The sequence below is a fragment of the Thermobia domestica genome, chromosome 13, assembly GCF_964235325.1.
Source record: "Thermobia domestica chromosome 13, izTheDome1.hap1.1, whole genome shotgun sequence".
Taxonomy (NCBI): Eukaryota; Metazoa; Arthropoda; class Insecta; order Zygentoma; family Lepismatidae; genus Thermobia; species Thermobia domestica.
Window position 1 is genome coordinate 9,528,088 of NC_137466.1, and position 13,587 is coordinate 9,541,674.

The following is a 13,587-nucleotide window of genomic DNA, read 5'->3' on the forward strand; positions in this document are numbered from 1 at the left end:
GTTACTTATTTGAAGTAAGGTATCATAAGCCTCTATAAGTGGAGTCAGAGCATCAACTTGACTCTCCCATCTTGTGGTGCTGAAGGATTTAAAGTGAGGCTGCTAATATGTTCCTTTAGTATGGCCCAACGTTGAACTGACGCAGAAAAGAAGTCATAAAATTTTTAACTATACAAAAAACTGTGGACTGACATGTTGTGGCTGCATCGTTAACGACAAAGTTTAGTAAGGGAACATAGAAGACCTGGGAATTTATTTTTGCTTTCATATTGGAACTATTGTCATATCTTTGGCTCTTCATATCTTCGATAGAAGTTCATTTCTTTTAGCTGTTTAATTATTACTTCTGTCAGTTCTAGCTAGACCAGTGATGTCTTTTACTAGTACGAAACCAAGAAAGTGTTCGCAAATTTTTATAAGCCATTCTCCATTACTGTATGTAATTTGTACAAAACGAACGATCCTTTGCTCTGTACCCCAAAAATAACTGGTGTACAGTCTAGCACTATAGTATAATATATTGCAGCTCTCAACAAAAACAGTATTTTACTTTCAATTTACTCACTAAGAATAGGAATAAAAATTTTTGGACATCTTTTCCTTAGTAATGGTGGTATTTATTTTGCCTTCCCATGGTTCTTTTAATGTGTTCGGCCATGATTTGTATTGCTTAAATATAAAAACAATATTTGTAAATTGGTTAAAATCTCGCTGCTAGAACCTAAATGTCTCTAGTTGCTGTAGGCTAGAACGGCCTGTCTCAAGTGGGAGTGTACCTTTTGCGTACTTGGAGTGGAGCGTTAGGATATTGCTGAATAGAAACATTATAAAAGACACTTGACAATCTTATCCGCCCTAGCTGAAAATCTTATCTACGCTGCTGCATGGGAAATCTTGAACGAGATACCTGTGGCTAGTAGTTTGATAATTGAAAATGAGGGGGAATGCTCTGAATTTCCTGAGTAAGTAATTTCCTGAATGTGAGTGAAGTAAGTTTAATTACATTCTCAGGGAACACAATTTTATTTTTCCATGTGGGCCTATTACGAAGCATTATATTTTAATAGTATTCTTTAATTTTTCAAATTTTGCCGCCCACTAGATGTGCCGCCCTGGGCGGTGGCACGGCTCGACCCCCCTCGCGCCGGCTCTGAGATGAGCCGCTGCAACGTGACCACATCAGAAATGATTACAAGAGTGCATGACGTGATTTTAGTAGAACGGTGAGTGACTGTCCGCCATATAGCTGAGACATATGGCATCTCAACTGGCAGTGAGCATTCCATTCTACATAAACCTTTGTTAATGAAAAAGATCTCTGCACGTTGGGTCCCGCGAATGCTGACGGCCGAACGAAAGAGGACACGTTGTGTAACAAGTCAGAACCTGTTATGAACAATAAAGGCTGAAAAGCAAAAGTTTCTGAAGAGATTTGTCACAATGGATGAAACGTCGGTTCGCCACTTCGATCCCGAATGTAAACGCCAAAGTATGCAATGGAAACACCCTAATTCTCCACCACCAAAGAAACTCACAGTTCAACCATCAAAGGGAAAAGCATGGTATCTGCTTTCTGGGATGCAGAAGGAATCTGTTTTTTGGGAAGACAAAACAAAACTTCATGAATAGATTTAAGTGACTGATAATGAATTCGTAGAATGATAGGAAGAACGAGAAAACCCACAAACATAATACTGTATACAAGTTCATACTGAATAGAAACAAATTAGAATTATTTATTCAAACATAAGCATTCTACATTGATTACTGAAGAAAAAACACACCATAGATCTTGTACGCTGAAAAATGTATGTAAACGGATGTAGTTTATGACATGAGCAATACAGAGTAACTGGTGATTCTCTAAGGCTCACTTGTCTATTTGCACGTAAGTGTCTTCACCAGGATCAGAAGACGTATCTTAAATTAATTGTAAGAAGGGTTATTTTTTGAGCGAAAAACGTATTTGAATTCTAAACAAGAAATCAATATATTAGTTGTCATTTAAAATAAAACTGAAAAACGCATTAGACCACTAAAGCTAACATTTAATGACATACTAAGAAATGGCACGTTATTCCAAGGGTAACGTGGTCATTTGATTCACAGGCACTTGAAAACTATACTTTAATTGATCTTTTTACCTGTTACCGTATTAGTCCATTCTCTAGTTTGGAATATAAGGATATTGTGACATGGTTGTATTGTTGAACTTAGAGCTGGAACGTTATCGTAGAAACAATTTTCCTTTTATTTATCACTCCAATAACTGTACAAAAACTTCTTGTACTTTGAACCCAAGCTAGTTTTCTTCATTGAAAGAAAGAAAGTGGTTAAAGACGAGATTGAAGAACTATGTATTCTGGAATTATCAAAAATACGTACACAGTACTTCAAAAATACCCGCTATCGTCAGTGGAAAGGAGTCTTAAGTGGATTATTCTAGTTATCAGTCAACGAGATCTTTTTCTTTCTCTTCATCGACGACGAACCTATAATCTGCTCCATCTTTTTACGCAACTGACTTGAATCAAGATTCAACTGAGGATTTGTCGTTCTATTCACTCTCCCCCCCTTTTTTTTTTTTTTTTTTTTTTTTAAATAGTCTCGTTTTAAATCCCTATGAGATTTTTACAAAATATTTAACATCACTGATACTACGTGAAGACTCTTTCACATGTTTAAATAAGCCTGAAATCGGACATTTGGGAATGGGTTTCTGATATTCATATGCTCGACAAAGATTTATAGTGATCTTTATTGTGAACAAATTTTTAGAACATTCATTTTATTTTGTGCAATGGGCTTTAAAAAGTGCATTTCGTTTCATTCATTTCTTTTTCTTTTTTTTTTTCATTTTACTTCCGCAAAAATTTTTATAGAGGTAGTTGGTGAGTATTTCAAATCATATCCCCGTAGCCAAACTCTCTCTATAAAAATTGTTGCGTGAGTACCTTAGGATTCTGAAACATGTATTTTTGAATAGTGCACATGTTAGTTCCTATGTGAAGTCGTGACTCAACTACGATAGGTCCTGATCCCAGTTCGCGCCGTGTGGACTTTGTGGTGGACAATCGCCGTGCTCGTGGGCTTTCTCGGGGTTCTCCCGTTTCCTCCCACTTTCTTCATTCCACCATTTCATTCATTTCTCATTATCACCGTCTCCTTTAGCCTAACCGGCATCACCGTGGGACGTAAAACTAAAGATTTCATTTAATTTCATTTTTTTACGATAGGTCCTACAATTTTAGAGCTATGGACCTTTAAAGTTCACTTGTTCATGTTTTTGGCAGCCTATTTCTCCGAAAGGAAGCATTTGTGCACCCAGGTTGGTCTACACTTTTTGTCTTATCTTGGTGTCAGGAATTACCTCCCAAACGTTGTCGGTGTTGTTTTGAAACACCCTGTATATTGCGCTCTCCCTGCTGGTCATTTCCGTTTATAGCGTTTCTTCATCTGCAAAATGTTCTCGTGAAAACGCTTACCCTGTTCATTATTTATAGCAGCTAATTATTCAGAGAAATAGGGTCTAACTGAAATGGAAGTGCAAACTGAATAAATTTTAAAATACATATTTCACCCTTTTCCCTTGTAATTTTTCAAGAAGGTTCTGTACCAGTATTTCACAGTTTTCTTCTCTTACAAGAAAACCTATCGATTTCAAAATCTAGTTTCTTGACCAAACTTGGCAGAGAAGTGTGGAATATCAAGAAACGAGCGTAAGTAATATTTAAAGTGCTTCCGTCCCTAAAAAGGGCCGCAGTGGCCAAAAAGCTGATTGGTCAAAATAAGCCAGAATAATGTGTTTCAAGTTTGAACATTTCATTTTATTTGTAAAACGGGTAAAGGGACGAAAAACAAACACATCAACCGACACCGGGAGGAAGTAGACATCTATTTGAAGGTATGATCATGGCCGCCATCTTGAAGTAGGCCATCCTGTATTTCGCTCGACTTTTTTTCTTTAAAAAAAAAAAAAGATAGGAAGGGGGTCATGTAATATATCAAATTGAGCTGGAATTTTACGAGAAATACAATGGTGAAGTCTGTTTTCGTAAGTTTATATTTGTAAGGCATAACAAAATGCAGGTTAATATAAATTCGTTACTTCAAAGATTTCTTAACAGCTGTATCTTTTTGAACAGAATTCAAGTCAGGACAACCTAATGTACGCTAGTGAGAACATCGTAGGTAGCCTTATGAAAGATATAATCAGCTTGGAATCGTTATCGACTGCAGTCAAAATAAAAAGGTGATGAGATGATCATAAACCTTAACGAACTGATGGAAGATGGATAACATATTTTCCATTGGATTATTCGAGTTAGAAGACAACCCTTCATAAGCAGCCACCTATTCCGTACGCACTAGTACACATTCGGTTTTCCTGACTTGATTTTTTTTTTTTTTTAAATACATCTACGGGATTTTTCGCAGCAGAGCGCAAAGTTTGTCATCTGGTTTTGTATTTTTAATATAGCTATAATAAGAGAAAAGATATCCAAAGAAGTAGCACTCAGGCTAATTTATTTGATACCATCTCGGTATTCACGACAGTGTCACATGGCAAGCAGTAAGAACGCCAACACATTTACTTAGTGGGGTGTTCAAAATAAAAGAGGGTGTGCATCCAGAATAATGATATAAATTTTTAGTGTCTAGGGAAATTTAGGGGAGTGTTGGAGGTGTGCAGATATTCCCTGGATATAATATTTATTTTTACAACTGAAGTTTTAAACGTAAAAAAAATAAAAAAATAAAAAATAAATAAAAAAATAAAATAAAATAAATAAATAAAAAGAAATTACTGGAGCATTAAATTCAGAAATATTTGCTTATGCTCGAAAACTTAATACAAACTATTCATTTACTTGTTAGGGAGAGGCCATACCCTCCCTTGTGGAGTCCATGGATGTACCTGTATTGCAGTACGTTGTTGTGTGTACAGCCGAGAGTACCAGAGCCATCTTAACGGCACCATAGCCACTTGGCAGGAGGCCTCCCTAGCAGAATAGCATGTATTAGGAGCAAAATTTAGTCATAAAAACCACAACACACTTGTTTGCTCTGGGGCCTAATATGCTGTTAAGACGGAACTAGAGAGTAAATCAAACTGGACAGTCGAGTAGACGGAACTAGCACGGGGCTCGATTGGGAGCAATCGGTCCAATCGGCTTAAGGCCAGCCCTGTATAGATGTGTAAGGGATTTAGCCGACAGTAAGAAATAAGTACAGGAAGAATGGTAGGAATCTAGAATTGGAATAGAATAGAATAGAATATTTATTGTCATTAAACAACATTTGTTGCAGAGTGTTAAGGAAAAAAATGAGCTTCAAAGTGAAAGACAACACAAATCGACATTGGAAATCGCTAGGAATTCGTTCCTTTGTGAAATGAAGGTTTCATGATGATTCTTGTGAAGAATTTAAAAGCCATGATCTTCAACGATTTCTGCATTGGTTAAGGCTACGATCACCAGTTGAAATTAGTTTTATAACATATACGGTACATTTTATGTAGTACAATAAATTTTAACGGAGTTGAATATCTCTGAAAATTAAACGCTGTGCAACAACGTCGGGCAATGTGACTGCAGTGCAAGACTTGGTTTTCAAAAATCCAAGATGAACTTCAACAATGGCAGAAGACGCCAGGTGTATTGAAGTGGTAGTTTTCCGATGATACCTATCAAATGTCTGGTCTTCAAAAACTGCAGAATGAGAATTACTTGCGAAACTTTAAGACATGTTGAACCTAGGTGGACCAAACTGTTCCAAAGATCGTTATAAGTAATAAGACGTACATACCATTTTATGATAACTGTAATTTCATGAAACCGTGTATAGATCTACGAATATAATTCAGTTCACTAACTGTAAAAAAGCAGCGAGCAATAAAGAAAATCACATACCGTATGTTCTGTAGCATAAGTGCTGATGCAGAAGACTATGTAACTGATACGTAACAGTATGTTTCCTACAAGTTCTTGTATTCTTGAAACTTATTTACTCTTAACTATACATAACTAATATGTTTTTTTTTTAAGTTTTCTTTTTTGTTTGTTTAATTTTTAAGCCTAAAAGTATTTAAGGGAATCATAATTTGACTCAGAAGAGAAAACAGAAACAGCAACAGTTCAAATTTCCAACATTTCCACACAGATTTTTGATATTCGGAAAGAGAGACCATCTAAGTGTATTGTTACTGAAGATAATTACTAAAGAACATTATAAAAGAAACTTCACTAATAATTTTTGCATATTTCAGAACCTTTGCACCTCGTGCGTTGTACCGAAACTGCTTGCAGTACTATTCAGAGGAATTTTTTTAATTATTAGAATTAACGGATAAGACACTCAACCCGGAACTTGGAAAACAAAACGCGAAGTATATTTAGGAAAAAAAAATAAATAAAAAGGAACAACTTCTCCACTTGAGGTGCTAATACAAATTTGAAGTAACCGCAAGCAGATGGAACATGACTTTTTCTTTTAACATATTCACGTCCTCATTTCTTGATTCATGTAATAATTGTACATAAATTAAAAAAACAAACTTACTTGAGGTGTCTGTGAAAGTGTCGATACCTCCAAGTGACGAACTCGTGACGTAATTCGATCTAAATCCCGCTGCAACTGAAGAACTATTTCTCGCACATGCTCGGATATATCAACGCTCGGTGGACCTCCATTAACTCTATCCCAGTTCTTTGAAGGCTGGTTCTTCGATGGTACACCTATATTTCGAATTTAGAAGAAAAAAATAGTAATGATAAATAAATATATTTAATAAAAGAAAAAAGTCAAATCAGAAATTGTACTCCGACATTACACTGATTCATAAAAGTTGATATTCAAAGCAAAGTTGATATTCAGAACGGATTCAGTTTTCACCATTTATATTGTCTTTAAATGATTTAATTTTATATAAAACTCATGGCGTGGTCCTCGAATCCCTCTCTCTTGGGAGGGAGAGAGTATGGTGGAGAACGGCCTATACACTAAAGGTTGATCTCCCATGATGCTCTGTATACATTGCCCGCCAATTGCACCAGGTCGTCATTACGATCTCATTTTAATAGGTCCTTCGTCACCTATTTGTTGTATAAGTAGAGACGAAACTTTTTCGTTGATGTGATATGTGCAAAACATTAAAAAAATGCGTATGTGTTTCATGAAACCTCAAACTTTTTGTATCAGAGCCAGAAATCATGTTTATATTATCGCGAATTTTTGCAAAATTCGGCATTAATTGCGATAAATGCAAATGAAACCGAAAAAGTGGAATTCTTGTTAATTGTTGCTAATAACAACTAAAACGCGCATTTCCAATATTATTTAACTTAAAAACGTTGCATTTACGAAAAAGCTCTGCGAGTTATTTGATCCAGAAACTGTTTCACTTCATAAAAATGTAGGTATTGACATCGTTTAAATCGTTGACTGTGTTTTGTGGTGAAAATTATCATGGTCTGGTTGCTTACCGTGAATTTACAAGTAAGGTTATTGAAGTTCTCAACAATGAGGATAAGGAAGTTATCATTGTTAAACAATTTAAAAGTTAACCACAGGTCTTTTGCTGTCAGCTCGTTATGTTCAATATAATTCTCAGTCTCAAGTGTTGATGCCGAGAGATTCTTTTGCAACTGTATTATGATTGTTACTGACAGGAGAACAAACTTAAAAGAAGAATTGGTAATGTCTTGCTGTATGTTATCCTTTAACTAAGGATGAGGTTAGAGGAAGTGTTTTAATTTTTGCATTAATTTCTATATTTCAGTGAATACGTTAGCTAGAATGTTCACCTAATCAAGGTATATCCTCATTTTTGTATCAGATATCACCTTACTACCAAAAATATACTGTTTACAAGTTACATAATTAAAAAGAAATAAAGTGCTACATTTAAAAAAATAAATGCGACATAAATGAGAAAATTGTGATAATTAATACTGCAAAATATCAAAATTTGTGCGAAAAAGTTTCGTCTCGATGTACGAGCCATGTTCTTTGTAACCTTGGTATTCTACAGGGTGACACACGGGAGAGGGACGGTTTTGAACTGCGTAGTACTGAGAGTGCGGTGGTGGGAGGTGGTCGTAGTGGGGATAGTTCTGCTCTACACAAGACGCCATTTCATTTACTCAGTCACTATGGAGCAATGGGGCTTGCAACGTCGATTGTTTGTCTATGATAGTTTCGTGAGAAGTGGTGAGTCTATTACAACTACGCAGCGATTGTTTCGTGCGCGGTTTAATGTCGGTCCACATGGAGCTGTTGCGAGTCGTAACACAATTCTCAGATGGGTGAAAAACTTCAGATCGACTGGAAACATACTGGATAAGAAGCATCCTGGCCTGAGACGCAGTGTAACGACACCAGAAAATGTTGAAAGGGCAAGGGAAGCGGTAGTCAGAAGCCCAGGACGGTCAGCTAGACGTCATGTTATTGAGCTACGAATCAATCATGAATCGGTTAGACGAATTTTGCATAAAGAATTAAAATTCCATCCCTACAAAATGCTCATTGTCCAACAACTTAGGCAACTGATTTTGCTGTACGCGAAGACTTTGCTTACAGAATGCAAGTGATTTTGGGATCGAATGAAAATGCAATTTTATTGATGAGCGATGAAGCTCATTTCCATTTAAACGGGACCGTGAATAAGCAAAACCTACGTTATGGGCTGCAGAGCATCCACACCTTATCCACCAGCGTCCTCTACACTGAAAAAGTAACAGCCTGGTGTGTTCTTGGCTCTGTTGGCATTATTGGACCTTATTTTTTCGAAGAGAACGGGGCCACAGTTACTGTTAATTCGGCTCGATACATTCGTATGCTTGAAACGTTCTTGAAACCAGAACTTAGACGACGACGAATCCCCTTAAAATGTGTTTGGTTCCAGCAGGATGGGACAACATCACATACCGCGAACACTTCAATGACAGTTCTTAGACGCACGTTTCCTGGATAGATTATCTCACGTTTTGGCAATGTTTCTTGGCCTCCCAGGTCTCCCGACTTATCAGTGTGTGACTTTTTTCTGTGGGGGTTCCTTAAGAGCTGTGTCTATAACCACAAACCACGAACTTTGGACGAGTTGAAGAATGCAATCATTCAAGAAATTGCTACCATCCCTGCAGAGATGGCAGCAATTTCTTGAGTCTGAGAAGAGACTTGAGTCCTGCATTCGAAATGATGGACATCATCTTGACGCCATTATTTTTCATAAATAACTGAAATGGCAGGTAATGAGCTTTGTTAACTAAAATGGCAAATAATAAGCTTTGATTTTGTATAAATAAACATGCATTAATTTTCAAATTGGCTGAGTATTATTTCATTAAAAACCGTCCATCTTCCGTGTGTCACCCTGTATAAGGATGTAATACATTTGGATCAACACTGATGCATTAATTAACATTATCTTACTCAGAAGACAAATTTGCAATTAATCTGACAAAGTTTAAGATATCTGGTTTATAATATCAATTAGATGAATACATGTTTAACATTGTCACTTTATACCAATACTTAAATTATACTCCAGTCAGTTTTTTTTAATTACGTTGTCCCGTTTAAAACTATATACAAGTATTTTCTACCTTTCCCCACATACAATATCTGTGGCAGATGTAGTCCAACATTGTCCAACTAAGCCACAGAATACTATTGATATTAGTTTTACTCAACACATCGAGGACCAATAGAATTCGTGCACATTTAAAAGACTTCCGCGTAGATGAACGATTACTGTTTTCATCTATCAATAAGAACGTCTTGCATTCGAATCTCGTGGCTGATTATGAGTGAATTTTTTTTTTTTTTCATTTCTTTTAGTCCTACCAGGTGAATGATAATATTCGAAGGAAAAATTTCACATACTAGATTCTTCGTTAGTACGTCTATTTTCTGTGCACATGATCACGATACGAAGCAGAAAAACATGAGTTGGATCCCACGTTATACTGTTTAATTTTGAAAAATCCCTTCCATATACTAGGGATGTACTATACCTTAAAAAGAAATTTATGAATTGGTCTAAAACTTTCTGCTTACAACACTCAATTCACAGACAACGATTTTGCTATCCAGCAAGATCCAAACATACCATGATTATTATTGCATTACAAACTCTTTATGCTTAGAATTATGATTTCAACCACAACGAAAAAGCGACCTGATGTTGCACTGAATCTGCAAGGATCACAGTTTTCTTTCACTTATGAGATACGGAGAAACAGTCTTAGGATACTTCCAATATTTAAAAGTTTGCTGACTGCATTATAAAAAGCAGTAATTCGTAAAGGATTGGTTTCCTAATTTTTAAATACAAAAATGGATTTTTGAAACAGAAGCATCAAATCTGTTACTTAAGCTATGAATAAAAGCAATGGGAAGTACTTTCCTTTTTTCTTTTCCTTTTTTTTTTATCCCTCACGATTAGTTATTACGTTTTTCTTCGAAAAAGAATTGCTGTGCAACAGTACAATGCAACCAGTAGTCATTTCTGTCACAAAATACTTCTACTACTGTAGTTTGTGTATATTACTATATTTTATTTGCCCTGAGAAAAATAACAAAGCAAGAGGTAACTCACTATTAGTGCCGCTGGATTCTAAGTGATCATGTCCATTCATGTAAACACCATTCTCTTTGCCATCGTGATATCCATTTGTGTATCCATTCTGGAAACCATTTTGATACTTCGGATTTCCTTTAGAATGCGACAATTTTTGAGTTGTTCCATTAACTGCCACGGTTTCCCCATTCATAAGATGTGTTCCTTTGCCTTCTTTAATCTTTAACATATTTAATTCTGTCTTCAAAGAAGGTTGTTCTGGATCAGCCTACAAAAGGACAACATATTACAAGAAGAAATCTAAATTGAACATAAACATACAAAACTTATTTCGAATCAAAGACGGGTAACGACTTAGATTTTATAAATTTACAGTGTTAGGGAAGTAAAAATGTACACATTCAAAGTGCGCTGAATATGAAAAAAATCTCCATATGCGTAACGGGAAAATGGTATCTACATATGATTGAGGGGACAAAGCATTAACAGCTTTCGGACCATCGAACTGTGAAACTTACAGAAACGTAAACGAACGAATTAACAGTGGTGTGTTGACTATAATGAACAACAGGAAGAATAACTTACTACGGAAAATATTTAAAGGATAAAAATCTATTAATGCAAATAATTGAAAAAATTAAAAAAGAAAAGGTCACGATGAAAGAAAGAAAGAAAAAAAAAAACAAACAACGAATACGAACTTAAACTCAATTCGGAAGCAAATACTTGAATGAAATGATGTGAAAACACTTGTGTGGGACTACTATTAATCATAAAGCACAATTTACGACAAGCTTTTTCCAGTGAAGGGGATGGGAGGAGGAGAAATCGTGCACTAATATGTTACACTAATATGCAGGGCAACAGCAGGTAAATGTTTCAACACTTACCCACTCACCCATTTCCTCTCTTGTAGGTTCAGCAGGATAATTCAGAGGTAACTCGTCTTCATCATAACCACAACAGTCCGAATTTAAAGCCTGAATCGGTAAGCCTGTCTGAGCCTAGAAATATCACGAGAGGAATTCGTTTCTATACAATTTATCTTTGCTTGCAAGAAGTTAGAAACTTCAAGGCTTTATACACCAAATGCTATTAGTATTCGTATTGTATACAGAATAAATATTGGGTAATATTTATGTTTTTCTAACTGATTTCATGATTTGAGCTTTGATACAAAGTAAAATGTTTGATTCTTTAATTTCAGTGACATTATATATTATATATATATATATATATATATATATATATATATAAACCTTCGTATTCTTTTTGTTTGGGGGGAAGAGAAGGATGATGAAGGATTTCTACTACTGTGTAGCCTAACAAACATAGAAGACAAGACTTCTCGGAATGTGTAAAACTGATATTTTCGATACAATTGACCTTTTCTTTTTCTTTCTTTTTTCAAGTCACGAAAACTTTTTTTACAAGCCTGTGGAATGTCTTTTCCTTCTATGCTGTCACTATTTTTACTAAACATTTTTACCTTAAGGTTGTGTGTTCTGTTTCTCCTCAGAATCACCCCCCCCCCCCCCCAACGATATTTTATACAATGGAACTGCTGGGAGCTACTTTTGGGCAAATGCAGTTTCAAATAGCAGACGCGTTCACAGCAGTTCCAGCAAATGGAGTATAGAAAGGGGAAAAGTGACTCCGAAGAGGAATAGAGGACTCAACTTACTGTAAAAACGAAGTTTTATTTTATATAGGATGAGTCAAATTGAGTGTTACAAGCCAATTTCTCGCGAGCTATGCATCAAATAAGAAAAATGTACAATACAGAGGGGCCTTCATAATGGGTCAAGCAAAACACGAGGTTCCCCCTGTCCCCATTTTAGGAGGGGGGTGCTGTGTGGAATTTTCAAATGGCAACATAGGTCGAGTGATATCATTTTGAAACAGGCTTGCTCGAAATCAAAACCAATGTACTAAGCTGTTTGGTTTTCCACGATCTATCAAACAAGGTGTCACTCGACCTATGTTGCAATTTGAAACTTCCGTTCACTCTCTCCTACCAAAATGGGGGGCAGCGAGAATCCCGTGTTTAACCCATTTTGTAAGCCGCTCTGTATTGTACATTGATTCTTCACATTTTTCTTATTTGATGCAAATTCGCGGGATATTGGCTTGTACTCAATTTGACTCACGCTGTATTTGTATACAATGCGTAAAATATAATGAAATCATCAAAGTTTTATTTTTATTATTATTATTTTTGTTGTTAACGTTTATGTTAGTCCTCTTTTTTTTTTTTTTTTTTTTTCATTTAGTTAAAGAATTTTGTTTTATTAAATCCAGCTTAAAATCGCAATAGCATTATCAGGGTTTTTGGTAACTAACTATTTTAGAAAAAATGTACTTATAGATGCTATACGATACACAGCAGTAGATCACAGTTCTCCAAGACTAGACGGCTGAAGTGTGGAAAGTGATCATCAGTTTTCAAATGTGTCTGATTAAATCAAGACAGTTTAATTGTTACTGAAGAAAACATACCGCACACTGAAATTATATAATAAATAGTTCGTTGAACTAGAGCACAAGGTAGGGGTAGTTTACGCATTACTTCCAAAAAAAAAAGTTTGCAAGCGAGAACAAAAAAATTTGTAGATTCGATTTATAATGAGAACTGTTGTGATTAAGTGCTTTCTGGAAAATCTCCTGAAAACTGGTTTCTGAAAAAGCATTTTCTTACTCAGCATTTTTGCTAAAAATAGCAGCCATTCATCTCTTTGAACATGTCATCGACTAGACATGACATACATTGTTTAAAGATCAATGCCTGAAAAATATCTAGCTGTATATCGCTTCACGATTAAGATACAACATGTAATGTTTTCTGAATTGTGTTGATATTTCTTTCATTATTATGAATATCGTACACAGATTGCAATTTTGTGATATAATTATCTATCTCTTTTATTCATTCAAAAATATTAAATAAATAAATAAATAAATAAACAAATAAATAAATAAATAATGACATAATTGAAAAACTGCTT

At 35.4% G+C, this 13,587-nt stretch overlaps 1 protein-coding gene across 2 annotated transcripts in view; it reads right to left on the reverse strand.

Moving 5' to 3' along the window:
- LOC145668013 (acyl-CoA-binding domain-containing protein 5) overlaps positions 1 to 13,587 on the reverse strand; it is a 115,316-nt gene that overhangs the window by 7,771 nt on the left and 93,958 nt on the right. For both annotated transcript variants that reach the window (XM_081735471.1, XM_081735472.1), the window contains exons 4-5: positions 10,601 to 10,850; positions 6,562 to 6,737 (exon numbers count right to left, since the gene is read on the reverse strand). In XM_081735471.1, the coding sequence (XP_081591597.1) occupies positions 6,562 to 6,737; positions 10,601 to 10,850 (426 nt within the window). The remainder of the gene's footprint in view (positions 1 to 6,561; positions 6,738 to 10,600; positions 10,851 to 13,587) is intronic.